This window comes from Anopheles coustani, chromosome 3, assembly GCF_943734705.1.
Source record: "Anopheles coustani chromosome 3, idAnoCousDA_361_x.2, whole genome shotgun sequence".
In the NCBI taxonomy this organism is placed as follows: Eukaryota; Metazoa; Arthropoda; class Insecta; order Diptera; family Culicidae; genus Anopheles; species Anopheles coustani.
Genome location: NC_071288.1, coordinates 16,697,257 through 16,716,746, shown reverse-complemented (window position 1 = coordinate 16,716,746; position 19,490 = coordinate 16,697,257). Strand labels below are relative to the sequence as shown.

Below are 19,490 nucleotides of genomic sequence, written 5' to 3'. Positions count from 1 at the left end.
GCTCGCCGTTCGGTTCAGTGCAGTTACGTGGCTCGTGTGCTAGGACATCATGAATTCGCGGTGCGAAACATTCGTTCCGTAAATGAAAGTGTAAAGTTTAGTGACGCTCGGTGTCGTCAGCCTTATTATAATTTTTCCTTTGCTCCTATGCGTCACCTTCAGGTTTGAAGTTGCGAGTGAAATTTGTGCCCCTGTTTCATGTAATATGTGAGTGTTTCGTGTTGTGTGAAAAGTGTCAAGTTGTCGTTGCTTCGCTGTTCGGAAACCCGCAGCAAACGAAGAGTAAATCGGTGAAAGAAACTACCAGCTAGAAGGAAAAACCTGTGCCGTCCCAGTGGTGTGTTTCCAGGTGGTGTTGAAAGCACGCTGTCCTATATAAAATAGACAGAAACAGTGCCCAGCAAAAGTGTCGCGAGCTCACCGTGAAGAAAATCCTCTCACTTGAAGGTGAAGAAGAGGCGTCCTTCACGACCTACTACGGCGGCAGCATCCTTCGCAAAGATGGTACTCTGGTTGGTGTCCGGATAATAGTGGAAGTAGCCACCACCACCACCATCACTATCAAATTGGGTTGTCTGGTTCGTCCTCGGTCTCGGCAGTTCGCAAGAAGATCCTTCTGCTCCTTGGTACAAGCAAAAGTAGCCACGTGAGGGGAGTGCACGGGAGGCGAGGGGTGGTGGCAGGCATGCCAAGAAATGCTTAAAGGATTATCGAGGTCAATCTGTTGTTGCCGTAACACGCTGAAAGTTTGTCGCAGAAAAAGCATTAACTACCATTGACAAAGGTAAGTAAATGGTTCTACAATTAATTAAATGGGGATTTAAAGTTGATTAGTTTTTTAAAAGTTCTACAAAGTTCCGATAGACTTATAGATTTTTAAGTAGGGCAAATTGAGTAAAGTCGTCTAGTAGAGTGTTGTTGTCATATTGAGTAATTTTATGCAATTTTCTATTTGACAGATACAACCTTGAATGATACTTTCCTAAATTTTAATCTAACCTTACGTGGCCCCCTTCTGATCTGGACATCATTTATAATTAGGCAGCACTGAACAATAATTTCCGCATCCGGCATCGCCGATTTGCTACCCCTCCCTTCCCGATCTGATGAAAATCGCATCAAAAACGAATTGCGACCAATTAATCCCGCGCTCTATCGCGTCCAGCCTTGAATGTTTTAGTCAAAAACCAATTATCTAACGAGAGGTATACAAGGAAAAGTAGAAAACATTAGGCCGAGTGTTGGGGGTCGATTTTTCATTACTACCTTCATTTTCACATCGGCCCGACGGCAAACCATTTTAGAACTAGATCCGTCCGGAATCGCTCCGTTCCTTAATGCGCTCTAACTTTGGCTTTGGTCGTGCCAAATTGATGAAGTTCCGGGACGGTGAGTTTTCCTGAACTCCGACGGCCAAATGGCCGACCGAAACAGAAAACAATGATTTTTTTTTATCTTTGGTTTTTGCAATCATCAACGGAAAAGGGTGGTAGTTGGTGGTGGTTCGCAAAAAGCAATCAAGATCAGCGACACGCGATTTCGCAACGGCCGGGTTTTTTTTTCGTTCATACCTATTTGCTCTTCTGTAAAAAGGCTTCACAGAAACAGTTCAATCGTACTCGCCAGATGCAATCGTTTCGTTGACGAACTGGACTTGATAGGGATTGCCTCTGATCGATTAACAAGATGGATGTTTTCCTTCGACTATTAGGGTTTCTATGAACCCTTCAAAAGTATCTATTAATTAGGTATTTTACTTTTATTTTACTCTAGTATTATTGAAAGAACTTATTGTTCCATTTATCAATGTAACACGTCAGTTTTAGTAGTTCTTCTTTCACACTCCATAAATTAGCCTTTGATAGAGTTGGGGTGTGTTTCTCTATAATATGATACTTTCGTGGGAAAACTGGATCATTACCTTCGCGCGTCGCCTTGCAACACCCATTGGCGCTGTGTAATTAAGCCGTATCTAACTTCTATTTGCTATCGATTGCCCGATCAGACGGCGCCTCCTCATCTCCCACCCTCCTCCGCAAAACCATGGCCCATCCTCTCCTCAATTGCGTTGATTGATGGACGGTTCCAGTGCTCGTCGTTGTATCGCAATGGCAACCGATACCAAAACCGACTGCTGCAAGCCTGTCCCCACGGGCCACAAGGCCCGCACGTCTAGACGTGCTCGACAAGCATCGCCACGTACACGGGGCGCATTCGCCTTGCCTCGGTTCCATCTTTGACCCGGTTCCTTCGTAATGTCCTTTTTCGATGTTCGGTGGACTGTCAAGACCGTCGGAATGGGGCAACATCGGTCGGTGGCCAGTCCCCCGGTGGCCATGGGGAGAAGGGACATGAAACGGGTCGCCTAATGGAAAGGCTCCATTTTTGGTCGTTTTCGGACGGACAACCAACCAAAAAAGAAGGATCCGCCATTGCGACATCGAGTTGTTATCACTCTTTTTTTCGATGTACGGAGTCAATGGTAAAGTATCAGTAAAAGAAGGAACGGCAAACACTTAAAAAACACTTATTAGCAAATATGAAAATTATAAAAAATCAAGAAAAAAATATACATTAACAATATGGAACTGTAACCTCAATTACTCTACAAAAATACATTGCCTTGTAACCCCAATAAAAATTAAATTAAGGAAAATAATGGGCAACGTTTCGACCTTACCTCACGATGTAAATTGCCCTCCTTTGTCCCCCACCCCGCCTGGTGGTTTATTTTTCCTTCTGTTAATGTAAGCAGGAAGCCGATGTAATTGGGTCGGTCGGAAGTAAATTTGTTCAACTTGCGTTGGTTGATGTTTTTAATTTGATTGAAATATATTTTTGTGTGCTTTTCCATACCTTTTCATGATGCTGAAACGCTGTAAAAAGTGTCATGTGCATTTGTGATGGTAGGAAAAAATGGAATTGTGACGTGAACTCGCTACTAAGAAGTAGGTTTCCTTATGTATTGGTATGGTTATTATGTTCTTGAACTATTTCAACTTCAACACAAACTCCTTCAAGAAGGCTTTCTGGCGGCGGCCGATGGCGCTGGCTGTTTATCGAACACGCATACACATTCCTCCATCACCACCCCTCCCCCACTCGGCATGCCACGGATTGTTTATCAAACGAAGGCGATTGCGTGATGAATAGTTAATGCAATGCGTTACCGCAACTGTTGGGCTTCCAGAAGCTCTCGGAACATGCAACAAAGTTGCCTCCAGACGCCACTGCCGCTTTCGAAACCGTCATTTTCGGTGCCATCTTTTTTTTTTTTTGGAAGGTGATGCAATAAATGGAGACCGATTCGATAAGGAACTTGGGTGGGGGGTGATGAAATAGTGTCCTTTTTTCGACAGTAGCTATGAAAGAAAATTGGCTATGGAATTCATACTGTTGATGTATTTTTTAGGAAACTTTTTTCACATAAATAAAATATGTTTAGAAGCATTTTAATGTGCTTGAGTTATATTGCAGGACCGATGGAGTTGCTGAACGTTCTCCTTCTTCTGAAACATCCCCTTCACAAGTCGCGATAATAGTCCTAACATCGGACCATCATCTGCCCCACTATCACTGCTCGGGAACGAATATCACGTGAATAGTTTATGTACCTCAGCTGGAACGGTTTCTTTGGCAAGTGCAGCGGGAGATTTGCACTTGCCAATCCCGATAACCCGATTGCACCGGTTCGTGAGCCGAGGATCGATCGACAGGCAGGGATTTGCTTATCTGCCCGAGCGGAGTTCATCGACATACGCTCTGCTGCACCACGACGTTCAAGTCTCCTCTGAGGGATGAGAAGTGTATTTATTTATGGCTCAGCCTCTCGATAGACTCTTTAAGGGATAGATGATCGGACTGCAGGGAAAGATCGTGTTTGGTGAACGGGAGAGCGAGGAGCTGGTTCAATGTTTTGCGAATAAATATAGTCATTTGCAAATGTTTTGCTTGCCTTTTTAACCGATTGATGATGATGATGATTTGAATCAATTTTAAATATTATCATGCAAAAAGGAACCCTTTAGAATCAGTTAATTCAGATTTTGATTCATAAATCTAAATTTCACTTATGTTTGGAATCTTTGTTTGGATCTATGAATCCCAAATAAATTATTCGGAAGAATGAATCTCGCCAAACGTTCTCAGACACTTAGAACATGTTTGATGTATAGTTCGATAAAGTTTTTCCTGTCTTCAGCCAACCTCAAGCTAAATCCATTAGAATTCACAAGCGTTTAAGCATTTCGTTTTTCTTCGTCCTTTTGGACAAATGTATATCCCCTAGCCGTTAACCAGCTGCTGCTAATTCAAGTGTATGCCAAAAATAGCTCGTTTGCCGTTGAAGGAGAAGAAGACGAAAAAAGCGCGTTCTTCAAAAGAAAACACCACCGCTCACGTTTTTGATGCATTTGCTCGGGTGCAGTTGCTTGTTGCAAAAGAAACGAAAAGAGGAAGCAATTAGGTCATGGGAAAACAGACACACTGCACTGCAGGCCGTGAGGGGCGGCCCCCAACACTGAAAGAGAAAATAAACGCCTTTCCGAGAACGTCTTTGTGCTGGACGTCGCTCGCAAGCAGAACCCGACGGACTTTCCCTCTCGACTACCGGGCCAGGGGGGTTGGACGTAAACGTAATTCACTGCACTGCAGATGTAGTACAACACATATCGCGCCGTGTCTTCGTGTTTCCGGAGGGCACAAGGACAACGCTGCGGTGCGCGCGTACTTGACAATCCCTCGTACGTAAGGCGTGGGAAACGGAACCGGAGATGATTAACGGCAAACGAAACCGGAACTTCCTTCTGGGGAATGGGAATGGGGAACTAAAGGGACTACCTTCAAACGATACCAAAGAATGTGTGTGGCGAAAAGTGTCTGGAAAGTTGGTTCTTTTGCTCGTGTCTTCCGTCGGTTGAGATTGAGATCAAGATTTATTTTTGTACACCGGTCTGGAAAGCGATTCAAACGTCGCGTTTGGACAGCTCCGTAAACATCTGGCGAAAAATAAAAGCGAAGAAAAAACCCAGGGTGGAAATTTCGGCAAATTGTAAACCAAACGGAAGGCGCATCAAAATGTTGCGAATTTTTTGTTTTGCCCCTCCCCAGAACTCTGGCGATGATCTGGCGGTTGGCAGTAGCTCGTAATTGACCTCGAACCAGGCCATCTGCCCCAAAACTGGTGCAATGACTGGCTGGAATGGCCATGGTCTTCATCGGCCCCTCCTGGCTGGCTGGCTGGCCGTGTGTTATTTATTTCATTTCGTTTAACTCCATGCCACAGTGGTTGGTCCGAATGCTAGTTTCATGAACCTGGTGGCCGATTTTCTACGGAACACGAGTGTGTAAATTTAATAAATAAATTAAGTGCCAATCGGAAGCGGTTCCCCCTGTTTTTACGGATTTCGCTTTTATTGCTCTTTCTTGAGCTGCGTCAACGACGGGGTTTGGTAGGATTTTACGCCGGTTCCCACATGTCGCAGGGTGCAGTGGTGGGAAGTACGGTTGATTCGGACTCAAAGTTGGCAATAAAAAAGTTATTTCATATTTTACTTTTAGAACCACTTCAAACTTTGATGGAAGGGGATGATCATTAAACAGAACTGAACCAATGAAAATTGACAAAAAGAAAAGAAAATCGTAGCAGATATATTAAGTTATTAGCATCATACATTTATATCCGATTGAAATGAAATGACTAGTGTTGTGCTTAATGAATCTTTTGGCGAGATTCATTCATATGAATCTTTCACCTGAGATTCATTCGGATGGATTCATGAATCATTGCGGATTCGAATCTTCAAAGCTTAATGAATCTTTCGAAACTTTAATGAATCTTCATGAATCTTTCATGGATCTGTCACGAATTTCCCCGATTCTTTCATAGGCGAGGACAATGCGACCAAAACAAAAAAAAGGTGTTCCTCAACCCATTTTTGGCTGGTGACTTTTCATCAGTTAGTGTGTCTTTAGGATTCATGAATCTCTCGACGAAAGAATCATGAATCCCTTAGAAGGCAGAGATTCATTCAGATGCATGAATCGGAATCAGATTTACACAACTCTAGAAATGACACAAACGTTTGTGTCGACGTTTATTTCGAAAACACATTTTCGTGCAATAAATTTCAATTTCTTGAAAAGATCCCTTGTCCGACTTTGAAAGGGCAATATCGCTTTTCATTATCCTTCCCATGTGGGCCCTCCGAATTGTCTCGGTACCCTTGGGAAACTGATTAAACATTCAAAAGCACCTTCTGGTCGGCGAGACACACCACACCACAACCCCTTTTTTCCGGCAAGGACATTCGCCGCACGCGTTTCCGTCTGGCTGTCGGCCGGACTTTCTTCCGGCGTCGAATGGAAAAATGGTCCCCAGCGGCATTGCGACAGAGAATTCCGAGCCAAGAAAGTCAAGCTCAGGTGGTGTCTGCAAAGTCGATTCTTGTCGTCTCAGTGTTTGAAAGGAAAAATATGTCCCCTGCATAATTGAGGAGTAATTTTTGTGGGAAAACGCACAATGGGTTGCCTAGCATTCAGGAAGTGATTAACTTATATATCGTCGAGTATGGAAATGTTGTCAAAGAAATTGACATCAAGTTTTAAATCAAATATTCATCATTTAATGTTCCACAAAGTGCCCGAGAACTACATCCTGTGCTACATTGTCGCTTGTGGGTATTTCAGTTCGCTTTCGCTTTTACCACGGCACGTTATCGACGTGATATTATTCCGCAAATCACTCTCCTCACAATTGCGGGAATTTGTTAAACCTTAGTTAAACAGCACTACAAAGTAAGGCGTCTAACTTAAACCCCCCCGCTTCCAACGCAGGCCGCGGGAGGGGGGGCGATAAGAAAATGGTGCACACTGCACGGAAGTTTTGCACTCCGTACAAACATCACTTGATGATTGGTGACGTCGGCCTCGCCTGACCGACGGAAGCTGGTTCGGTCCAGATTCTAAATTGCTAGCGACAATATAAACTAGTTGTGCTGTTACCGATTCCATTTCCAGCTGGCAGCTGATTTCATAATTTGTTTACCCTTTAGCAGTCAGCGGACTTTTATTGTTCAACGGAATCAAAGTTGTTTGTATTAGAAATCGGCAGATATGTTTTTTTTTATTTAAAACACTTCAGCTGATTAAAACTATATTTGTATCACATCACCAAAGTCATTACATTGTTTCGTGTTTTGTTCTCTCTTGTTGTCTGATTTGTGAATGATATTTTGTTTGCAAGCCTTCGATGTAATTATGTTTTATGTTTCCTTTTCTTTTTCACCCTAGTAGATTGAACTTGTGATAGAATGGTTTTAATGTAAAACTCACTTTTGTTGCCAATTTGAAGCTGGTTTTTCTCCTGAACAATTTGCTCTGTAAAAATCCATCTTTGATTTTGCTTTCACCACCCAAGTAATAACACTTCTACATAAAATGTTTTATTATAATTCAATCTTTCAACATTTTTCGTTATCTTCTACGTTTTACGTTTGGTAATATATTGAGTTACTTCGCTTGTGTGGTTTTGTGAGACAAGATTCTAAAAAAAACCGAAGGGAAAATCTTTTCCATTTTTGGAGAAATGCGGAAGATGGTTTCGAATCAGCCATTGATCTTTCCTTTCCTGCCCTCTTACCTACCCACCATTACGAGTGGGCGACCGCGAGCCATCGACCCGGCTCGCGATGGATTCGATCTTCAATCGCCTTTCTCCTCCGAGGGTACGACGTACGGAAAGCTTTGCCAAAAACATTAAGACAACAAAAACCGGTTACATTGCGCATGTTGATGGCTCGATCCGCGATCGGGGAGAGTGCGGAAAGATTTCGATTGCCTCCCCCCCCTCAGTTGGTGCGCTGGGCTGGCTCAAGAAGCAGTTCATGCAACAACCACGAGCCTTCGTTCACGATCCCGCGCTGTGTCGGGGGGGTTTTTCCCTCCATTTCACTGCATTTTTTCCTCTTCTGGAATGCGACCGGTTGCCATCGATCGCGTTTACCTTTCTGGAGTCGCCGCCGCCGCTGCACGGTTGGAAAAGAGAGTCGAGAGTGGCGTGTGCTGCGTTTGTGGAGTCGTTTTTTTCCCAACAACCAACCAATGCGCTAATTGTACACGCTGCTGGTCTGGGGCGGGTTACAACCCGGGCCCCGGTAACCTTATGGGGCACGCAAGTGTAAATGTCAAGCTTTTGACGAGTGCAATGGTTCGTGTTGTTCGTGTTAATTAATTAATGGAAGGAAATTTTTCTTCTAGAAGGAGTTTATGTGTAATAAAAAATTCCATAACCCTCCCAACGGTTTACTGTTGTAAAAACAAGGTTCTCAATATCGAATCTTCAAAAATATTTCTGCAAGTCCTCTAGGGCGATGGAACATGGCGCGACAACCGGGTGTTGTCATTCTTCCCACGCCACGTGATCTGGAGTACCGAACAAACCTACACCAAGCCTCACAGTTAGACGAGATTGTCTATGGACTAAAACAGTTAGACGAGATTGTCTATGGAACCGGCTCCGAAGAAAAACGGAACTGAGTGTTCGAGGCACGGCACGCACGAGCCACCCGAAGGGTGTAAGGGTCGTTGCAGTCCGGAGGGCAGCATACTAACGTGGCGTGGATGATTAATTAGATGAAGGAGAAATTGGAATGTGCGCGCACAATCACCGCTTCCAGAGGCCACGGCAGAGACACAAGCGCGCGTGCTATCCTTTACATCACGCTCGCGGGAAACGATGTTTAGCCACCCTTCCACCACACCAGCCCGGCTTGAGGGTCTTTGGTACGAGATCCATTCATGTGCCACCCAAACGGCTCGCGCTGGTTGTTACTGATCGTACTGAAGATACGAGCCCCCCTCGAGAGAGATACTTTCACCGCGAACGCTTCAGATTTACTTCTTAGGCGGGCGCTTCTTCCTCTTAGCCGTGAAGTACCAGGCCCCGGGAAAGGAGACCAACGACCTTGCTAAGAAGCAGCAGCGCCCGAGAGGCGGACGAACCCTTTGGTGGACGAACTTTCCCCCAAAGTAGTCGTTGCCGCCGGCGTTGTTCGGCGAGTCCTCCGGTACTCTTAGAATAGCCCTCTTACCACCAACACACAAGCGTGTATAGACCTATCGTTGTCGTCGTTGTGCTGCATGCCCACGTCCGCTGGGGGAACGTACGGCCATGACCAAACTTGGACCGCTTTCGGCGGGGTGTACGGTGTTCGAGAGTCCCAACCGGGTGGCTTTTGGAGGTGGTAAGGTCGCTCACTTCACTGCTCCTCTGCGAGTTCCTCTCCCCGTCGACAAGGCCGGTAGACGCAGTCCTCCAATCCCCCGACATAGCCAAGTCGGCCAAGACTTCATTTTTTCTCGACCCTGTCTCGGTTAAGGTATTTAGTTGCCGCCGCCAAGAGACATGTGGACACACACCACACGTACACGATCGTTGTGCGCGTATGTGTAAGGGATGGGGATCTCGCATAGCCGGATCTTGCCGGCATTCGATCGCGCAGTTTGCGATGCACAGAGTCCACGTGTGGTGCAACCCCGGGGTTTGCTGGTTTAGTTCGTTGTTTTATTTTGGCCAGACCCTACCAAACGCCGGGGTGTGTAGTGAAGACGGTTTGACTTAACCCACTTCCTTTTGGTGGATCGTGTCAGATATGTCGCCTTTCGTGTAGTGACGGATCGGCGCGAATTTGGTCTAAACTCTATATCGCGTACGAGGTGGCCTCCAGCGTCCTCCTCCCAAAAACATCGTGGCAGTGGCAAAACTGAGTGTTTAAGGTCGATGGTCTTCTGGGGTAGCAATTTTTCGCATCATGGACACTGACACGACGCTACCGGTGGACCTTGGAGACGGAGAATGGGATATGATGGTGCACCGGCAAACACCGGAAGGATTGTACGAGCAGCGACTGCCCTCCCAGTCCTCCAAGGAACTCGGTGAGGTAATTTCAACGAGGTCATACACACATGGCAGCGGGTTTATCGAGAAGAAGCACGTCATTTGAAGCTCAGAGTTCAAACAAACTATCAACACTAATGCCTATCGCTGGTTGAAGTTTTCTGGAAAATCCCATAATCTGCACATAAATTGTTTCTTACAGATTTCTGAGAAGCCGTAACGAAGAATTTAGATTGCGAGAGGTAACTTAAAACTGTAGCTGATCTTTATCGATAGACGTTTTCCAGGAAAAGATTTGAAAATTCTTTGGAACAAGTAACTGGTAGCGCTCAAATCCCCAAATCGAAACGATTTGATTAAACGTTTTCCTCCCTCCGAAATCCGATAAGCGACTTTCCCGTCTCAAGTTCCTCGTATAGACGATAGGCGAGCGGAGCTTGCGTGGCCACAAACGGTGCATTTATGAAAGGTGCACGAATTCAACGAAAAGCCGACAGTACCTGTGCCAGAATCTCGATTTTCGTTTCAAGGTTGAGAGGTCGTTTTGGTTCACCGGCACTTCTCTCGTGGGTCGCTGGATTTCGCTGGTGCCGCCGTAGTATTCTTGGGGCGGTGTGCAGTAAACGATAAGTGGAGCTTGATTAAGGCAACACCCGGGAATGAGTCGTTCGGTTTAGCGAACTTTACATTGGCAGTGCCTAGGATCCTTTCTCCCGGAGGGAAAGTGTATTTCAATAGTGCAAACGGTAAATGGTTCTAAAGTGACGCCTGGCCAATGGTACGCAACAACTGCGACTATTACTGCTTCCAGTCGGTGGTAGTCGAGGAGGAGTGGGAGCTGTTGGCCCATTCTCAACCGTTCCGGTCGCGATGTGGTTCTTTCGCCGAAGAGGAAATTCCCAAGGTAAAGAGGAAGGCTTTCCAAGGAACCTTTGGAAGAAAGTGAGTGATTTCTTTCATTTGCCATTGTGTGCCACAGTGTGTGCTATCGGGAAGGCCTTCCCTTTTGCACAGCTTGGCTTAGCTTGTGGTGTTCCCAGTGCCCCCAAAAAGCAAATATAATCTAACTGGTTGTGTTACAACACTCACCAACCCCTATCGTCAAGGGTGCACAAACGTCTGATAAGGTCAGTTAGCGCTCGCAAAAATGCAACTGCAAGTGCACATCCCCTACCCAGGGGGGGATGGTGGAATGTGTTTCTGTGCATCGTATCACGTCGTCAAAAATTCCAGACATTTACCAAAACCATCGCCCCATTCGTAGTGTGGCTGGTCGGAACACATTAATTTGGCGATGGGGGGGATGATCATGACCTGAAGAAAGACCGCGAGTGAGTGATAAGAAAATTCGATTCGAAACCGCGAGCCAGCGATAAGATGGCAAAAGGTATGAAACAACGGACCCACAAGTGAAGTGGCACCTCACGGAACGGGCGCGTTTCGAATGTCGGTTGCGGAATGGATTGATTTCCCGAATTCGGTGGAAATGTGAGACGTTGAACCTTACCTCCAAGGAAGGACACCCGGTTCAAGAGACGTAGCTCTAATTTCGTGCAAATACCACTAGCTTGTTGTTCACTTAAGCGTAAACTATGTGCATGTGTTAAAGTGTTTTAAAAATAATGACTTTCTTTAGGAAATGGTTGTCCATGGTATGTAAGCAGCTTATAAATAAAATGTGATTCGGCAAGGTCCTTTTAACAGGAAAGGCATTTAAAATGCTATCAACACAAAAAAGAAAGGTTATCAAATGTAAATAAAAGATATAAACTATGGAAGGCTTGCAACAAAATTACATGTTTTCAAGTGCTCGATAAAAACTGTGATTGTAGATGAACGAGTGAGTGGAACGAAGTAAATAATGCCAAATAATGGGCAAAAGCAATTGTGACTCATATTGCCTTCGTGTTTGTTTGACATCAAGAGAATTTTTTGGAATAACCGTGGAGTTCTAGCACTCATTATGCTTTACTTTCTTCTACACGTGGCATAATGGATTGGTAATTCCACGCTGTCAAAAGTGATTTACGTGTGTGCGAGGCCCCTATCAACAATTGTTCTTAAAATAGAGCTCTCGGTGCCAAACATACTTACCAAGCAACGAAAAAAAAACCCCAATGGGTTCTGTAAGACGTCTGACTGTAATCTACCGACCGATTAATGCCATCGATTTGGCGCCTACCGACTTCCAGCGTCTCGTGACAACGTTCGGTCGTAGTTTGAGTGCATCCAGGCTTATCATCGCCCACCTAACGTTTGCAACAAATGGTGGTTATCACACAACCACACCAGCACCATTCAGTAATAAACATTAAACAGAGGAACTGAAGTAAAAAAAAGGAAACATGTTCGAAGCCAAAGCCAAAAAACAACAATATTGCACATGTCTTGTAAAATGGGGCAAGGAACGACTCCCCAAACTCGTGAACCGCTTGCAAACCAAAACAAAAAATTAAAAAACGTCCCCCCCCGTAATCTTTAGCTTGTCTTATCTCGGACTGGGCTGTTAGACTTTGGCTGGTTTGGTTGGGTGGGGGGGTTACTTGCTTGCCACCGTGCAACCGGATCGTCCGCATCTCACTCTGGTAACGTTGGAGGAAACTGGAAACGGACGGACGAAACGGGTCAAATTTGGCGACAAACTGTTCATGTTCACAATTGACACCAGCAAAAAACAAAAAAAAGGAAGATGTCGCTGTTATCGGTCGCGTTGGAAATTGCGCCGCAGAAACGGGTCGGACCAAAACATTGGCGTCCTTGATCTTGACGCCAGACCGGAGACCGGTTGCAAGTGAAGCGAAAAGATGACGCTTTGCGACAAGACAAGAGTGCTGGCAAAGATGGTCCTGGTCGGATGCGTCGGAAGCCATCCCAAACATTGACGCACTGTTTTGTGGAGCGGTGTGCGTCCTGAAGGCGAAATATAATTGCCGATGGCGCCGCTGGAAATCCGGTGCAATGCAGCGTTTTCGGGATGGCCGCCGGATGCTTAGGGTGTCGATGTCGCACTCTCTTCGCGCGGGGCGAAAGCGTTGAACCATTTCTCCGCCGGCAATTAGACGAGGAACGCCTAAGTAATTGGCCTGCAACTACGCACTTGTCGTTTGTTTTCGGGGTTTCCATTTCTCTCGCCGTGTTCCAATCTTTTCGGGAAGTGTCGGGGCATAGCGTGTGAAATATAATAGTTCAACCCCCGTGGTCTTTTGGGTGCCCACGAAAGTTTAGCAGTAACTTAAGTCTATACGCTCCTTCATTCCAAAAGATTGGATATCTTGTGCTTGGAAATTTACTTGGAATATCACTTTGTATCTAAGCTGAAACCGAGGTCTAAAACCATCCATCGCCATCCAGAAAATCCTGTTACTGTTCCGAGTTCTTCTTTGCCACGTCCACTTAAAACCAGATCACGTGATAAATAGTAGTCTGTTTTGATTTCCTCTTTGGCTTTCCGCTTTTTCAACATGGGAACTTTCCACTCGTCGTTATCCACTCGGCGTTCGGGGCCCCTTGTCTATATGCAAGTGGCATGTGCTAGGAATCACGCACGCAACCAATAGACGAAGAAATGGAAGTGAACGACCGAAATGCATCCCAAATGAACGATTGGGGTGACAAAGAAATAGGGAAAGAGATAGCGAGATTGCTCTTAAGAAATGTCTCCACTTTGGGATGCAGGACTGTGTGCGCAGTCGTAGACGAGTTGATAGCTATAGATGCTGTGGAAATTAAGAACTGAGCCGGAACTCGTGATATTTGTCACGTATCGCTTTTTTGGGGATATTTTTCAATGATGCCTCATGGAGCTAAGAAAAAAATGGCACCTAGATATGATCAATATTTACTTCATGTTAATTCTTTGTGAAATTCAAGATTTCCTTAGGATTACCTGTTTCTCTCATTGTAATACGGAAAGGTTTCACGTAGGTTCCTCAATGTCCGGATGTGTGATTCGCACCAGACAGACGTACGTCAGTTTTATCTTCCGGCTTAACACTGTTTTGACAACTACACACTTGTTTTGCGAGCTTAACCCCGGTGTACTGCAACGTAAAATGCAGGTGTGTAATCGCGCACGGCGATAAGAGCGGCAGGACGATGCTAATAAACTGTTGCTAAATAACATTCTCCAACCGCCCCTTGGCTTTAGACAATGTGGTGATGATACTGAGGAACGCTCAACCGTTGAGAGCTGCATGAAAAGGTGTTAAACGAGTAAACACAAAACAGGTGGAAAGGGTCGCGAAAAAATTCGCGCTGAAATAAATTGGCAAATATACACACCGGTCACGCCCACCTTCAGGGGGGGGAGAAAATCAGGAGTCAAAACAGTATAAAGCAGGTTAAGATATATCGTAAGATAAGGTACGGTAAGATCCTCTCGCCCCGGAGGTGATTCCCGGGGGGTTCACTTTTTTTTCTCAACCCTATGGCGTCGTAGTTGAAAAGTTTAAACTGGTTTCAACCAGCTCATGATTGGTACGCCTGGGTAGGTAAATTACACTAGCCCCAAAGGCTTTTTACAATCATTTGTTTCATGTCCGTACTTGAGTATAGGCGATCGCGATCTCCGTGTTTGGTTTCTGCAGAACACTAACTACGGTTGTTAGTAAAGTGTCTCTCCAGAGAGATAAGTGCGATGTGTTTTGGTTGACTCATTCGGAGTAAAACAACATTTCACACTTCGTTCCGGCAGCAAAAAAAACAAACGGCTGTTTGTTGAAGGATAGGTGGAGTTCCAAGGTACCAACCGTTTCTAAACAAAAACGAACAGCTGATAAGGCGTCTGTCGAATGGCACATGTGATCGCAATCACGTTTCTGAACGTAAGAAGCGCACTCTGCGATGGGGAACTAGGAGCTCTGGTCTATTTCTAGGCACCAACTTCGGAAAACTCTTGCCTATCGCTTTTCCGTATTGTCCAAGGAATCCCATATTTCACACCATCGCTGGGATCGCTGTAAAAATACATGTTCCCCAGCGTGACCTACTCAAAGGTCGACAGGAGACGCCCAGCTGTTGCCAGCGTTCCATCCATGGACTCTGTTTGTCTAGCGTCGTTTGGGTTTAGCAAGAAGTCTAAACAAAGAATGTACAACAACCACACTAAGGATCGCTCAGGCTATAAGTGCTTTGGACATGATGATCGGAAACGATCGCCCCCACCTTAGCAGGAGGCTTACCATATCACCCTCCGAACCATGTGCATTGTGTGTTTACTAGCGGCTAACGTGCTAGTATGTCGATGACGCACGTACTCTTGTGCTCCGATCGTGTCAGATCACACGCGATATAGCAGCTGTCGATCATCTGATCACCCCGGTGCAGGAGGTTGGCCCAGATGTTGCAGGTTCCGATTGTCAACATGTGGGTGGAAATCGCGTGAACGCCTTCCCCCCTCGTACGAGGGTCAATGATTCTTGCCTCTAAAAGGGGTTGGGTTGTGAACGTCACGTTGGCGCTTCCCGTATACTGTTCGATGACTGGTTCAATTCGATTCCGTGGCCATAAAAAAGGGTTGTGAACTGGAACTAAAATGTGTACACAAACATCATTGATGCTTGAGTTGATCATTGATGACGTGTTGTCCAGACGTCCACCATAAAACGTTATGCCCCGTAAACTTCCTGTCTCTGCATGTTGCTATGCGCCAATAGGCAAAGGCAATAGATTTCTACACCCAGTGATAGTTGTGGCTATGTGAGGACTGTCACGTTTACCACCACCAGCAGAAGGCCGATGCAGCAGTGCGTCGTGCCCATTTGATTCTAACGCACCCTCATTGTCGTCATCATTCTCCCGGACATATGGCCATGCATGGAAAATGCCACAGTCATTGTGGCAGAGTCTGTCGGACTTCATCCCATAATCAGTCGAAGAAGGTGGCCACCAAGATTGAGGCAATCATCCGTATCCCACTCCACTTCTTCGCTTCTCCCTGCCCTGCGGAGCTACCCACTTCCTCTCTCTCTTTCTCTCTGTTTGAAGACGTGTTCAAATACACAATCATTCTAATAGCCTCTGCTCATCCCACAACCTCTCTCGTTCTCTCTTGCTCTGTCACTCCGCATTGGCTTCCGAAGTCGGGGACGGGTATTCTCACCATATTTTACCCCCGGTACAGCTGGTCAGCGATCACAAACGTATTCCAGCGCTCGACCGGAGCGTACGTAAGCTTCATTCACCGTAAGAACACAACCCAGCTATTACCGCACTCAGTGGACGGGGAAGAATATCTGTGCGGAACCTCTCAAGTATTATCAACCTCTGCACGTCTGCAACGAAGGAAGAGGCCTACACATTATCGCAGTGCGGAGCGGAATATTCTGGAACACTTTGGAACTGATCGGGGAGTGTAGAAAAAACCTATAGTAAATTTAAAAAACGACCTGCAAAAATACACTCATAGTGATAAGGCGCGGGGAATACGCGATCGTGCCAGAGAGCCAGTCTTACGTTTTCGCCGCATCCACGAATTTGGCGGCGTAATCTCTACAACGCCGGGATCCTTCATCAACGATGGGGATAAAGTTCCTGCTCTTTAACAGCCAGCAAAGCCGAAACTCGCACGGAGGTGCTAGAAAAGTAAATATCAATCAAACATAGGAGTCCTCAAGTTATGGGAGTTGAGAAATCCGATCATGATCCAATTTATTGGATTTCATGGATGAACGAAGAGTTTAAGAAGGTATAAGAGACCTCTCTTACCTGAAGGAAACTTGATCTACGGTTAAAATACTTCGGCGATCATTTCAATATAATCAGGATGTCATCTTATCCAATATTGGATGATGGAGTATATCTGATATCCGATATAATAATCGACGAGATTTCCAGAAGTTTCTTATTCTCTGAAGGAAAAGAACTTCAGTCGAAATCTGACCGTTCGCACTCAACCCTTAGAATCCTCCACTCGATGGCTCAACATCGTACACCAGGAGGAGGTCACGTAAAGGTTCACCCATAGACATCCCTCGGGGCGCGAGCGATAGGTGCCAGATGTGCAATCTGACAACCGACTTCAAGCTGCCCATCTGGGACAACACTTTTGCGGTGCCGGAGGTCACCGTCGGCGACGTTGCGGCCTCGCGCGGGAAACTGCAGATGCACTATCAGAGCACACATCACACTTCATCCCCCGTGATGTTGTTGTTCGGTTCGGTGCACGCACAAACCGTTCACACCAAACAATCATCACATCACAACAACATCTCCTTGAGATGGGAAAATTTTCCATTCGCGCGACGAACGGTTTTGATGCGTTCCACATCTGGCGCCCTCCCCCCAAGCAAGTGTTTGTTTGCCAAACAGCTGATCCAACTATATGCAACCACCGCAGATAACACCCGCAGGGCGGAGAGAAATGGGTCTGGCCTTTCGATCTCTTCCGCACGGTTACGCAGAAGGTGGCGGGTTGTGCTGTGGGACCTACTATGTCCATCCTGATGGACGTTTGATTGCATCGGAAGAAGGTTCAGTTGAAGGTAGGCCATCGGGCGCCTTCTTATCGTGGGGAGGATTGGAACTGCATTAACCTTTTCTCAATCAAAACCAGCTCGAGAGTGAGAGTGAATGATTGATGGATCATCAGGCGCAAGAGGGGGGGTCTTGATAACATCGGGCCATAATTAACGGATCGCCACTTCTTTATGAGGATGGAGTTAGTAACAGTAACGTGATCTGATGGTGCGAGAAAAAGCGGAAGACAAATCTCTCCGGAGATATCTTATCTGCACGCCGGCGGAGGGGAACTTATAGCAACACCTACGGGAATCACCAAGGAATCAAACGATCCTAATCTCCTTCTCTATTCTTGTCTCTTTGCCAGATAATGGAGGGGTCGGGCACCGGTTCGCCGCAGTCATCATTGTGCATGGTGAAGCCGGCCGAGCTCTTCCCGAAGCCAGCCCTCTTAAAGGATGATGAAAAGCTCACCGTCCCGTTTACCGAATGTAAGTACGAGATCCGGGTTCGACCGAGACCCGAATGGGGTTTTTAACATTTTCCTGAATTCCCTTCCCGCTTCAGTGGCCGGTGAAGGGGTCCACTATCTGGGTCAAACGGACGACGGGATCCTCGCCCTGTCGAACTACAGGCTGTTTCTGCAGAAGAACAGCACCGGCGCGGAGGTGTCGGTTCCGCTCGGACTGATCGAGTCGACACAGGTGCGCGATCTGTTTCACCTGATCGTCAACTGCAAGGATGCCAGCACCGTCAAGTACGTCTTTCTCGGTTTGATCTTTCGCTTTGAAGTGGTTCTCTAATTGGAGTATTTTCTCGCGTCCAACAGATGTTCATTTGCCACCTCGGAACAATGCAGCGAATGGCACCGTCGGATAACACTCGCGATCGGCGTTCCGGAGACACTGGAGTCGCTGTTTGCCTTTCCGTTTCAAGTGTGGGCCTCGGATTCGGCGGCCCTCAACCAGGACAACGAGTGGGCCGGACGGCTACAGCGCGTCGGTTCGTTCGATGACGAGTTCCGGCAAGAAGCGGAGCGCCTACAGTTCGATCTCCAGGGCGCGTGGCGCATCAGTCAAGCGAATGCGGACTTCAAGCTCTGCCCGTCCTATCCACGGTTGCTGCTCGTACCGGCCTGCATCTCGGACGACACGCTACAGAATGTGGCTAGCTTTAGGAGCTCGAGGCGCATCCCGGCCGTCGTGTGGCGTCATCAGCGCACCGGTGCAGTGATCGCCCGATGCAGCCAGCCCGAAGTCGGTTGGCTTGGGTGGCGTAACTCAAAGGACGAGCAGCTTTTGAAAGCCCTCTCCGATGCGTGTTCGTTCGACAAGGGCAGCCAGGATCGGTCACAGCAACAGGAACGCTCGAGAAGAACCTCACAGCGTACTCGAAACAGTTCCGAGGCATCCAGCGAAAGTAGCCCCCCGAGAAGTCCCGAGGGAAGCCACGAGGAGGTGGAGATGGATGAACCGAAGAAGATCCTCATCGTGGACGCCCGATCGTACACGTCGGCGGTCACCAATCGGGCACGGGGCGGTGGTTGCGAGTGTGCCGAGTACTACCCGAGCGCAGAGATTCAGTTTATGAGCCTCGGGAACATACACGTGATACGGAAGAGTTTCCACGCACTGAGACAACTTTGTGCGTCACAGGCGGACATTCCAGGGTAGGTACCACAAGGGAAGGATGCCGGACATGAACAAGACTATAACTGGTTTGAGTTTGTTTTACAGCTGGCTCGGAATGTTGGAACGTACCGTTTGGTTGCAGCATCTTTCCGGCCTGCTGGCAGCGTCGATGGTTGTCTGCCATGCGATCGAGCGTAACGGGCGGCCGGTGTTGGTGCACTGTTCCGACGGTTGGGATCGTACGCCGCAGATCGTTGCCACGGCCCAGCTGTGCCTCGATCCCTACTACCGCACGATCGATGGCTTCCGTGTGTTGGTCGAGCGGGAGTGGCTCAGCTTTGGACACAAGTTCGCCGATCGCTGCGGTCACGGACCCGGGTCCGATGAGGCGAACGAACGGTGTCCAGTGTTCCTGCAATGGCTCGACTGTGTGCATCAGATTCATCAACAGTTTCCGTGCAGTTTCGAGTTCGATATGGGCTACCTGGTAAGTGTGTAGCACCCTT

At 46.9% G+C, this 19,490-nt stretch overlaps 1 protein-coding gene across 1 annotated transcript in view; it reads left to right on the top strand.

Annotated features, from left to right (window-relative positions):
- The first annotated feature begins 667 nt into the window (after nucleotides 1–667).
- Nucleotides 668–19,490, top strand: part of LOC131272048 (myotubularin-related protein 4) — a 28,319-nt gene continuing 9,496 nt past the window's right edge. Inside the window, exons 1-5 of the mRNA XM_058273665.1 lie at nucleotides 668–784; nucleotides 17,721–17,844; nucleotides 17,921–18,110; nucleotides 18,183–19,022; nucleotides 19,090–19,471. Coding sequence (XP_058129648.1) covers nucleotides 17,724–17,844; nucleotides 17,921–18,110; nucleotides 18,183–19,022; nucleotides 19,090–19,471 — 1,533 coding nt within the window. The 5' untranslated portion in view covers nucleotides 668–784; nucleotides 17,721–17,723. The remainder of the gene's footprint in view (nucleotides 785–17,720; nucleotides 17,845–17,920; nucleotides 18,111–18,182; nucleotides 19,023–19,089; nucleotides 19,472–19,490) is intronic.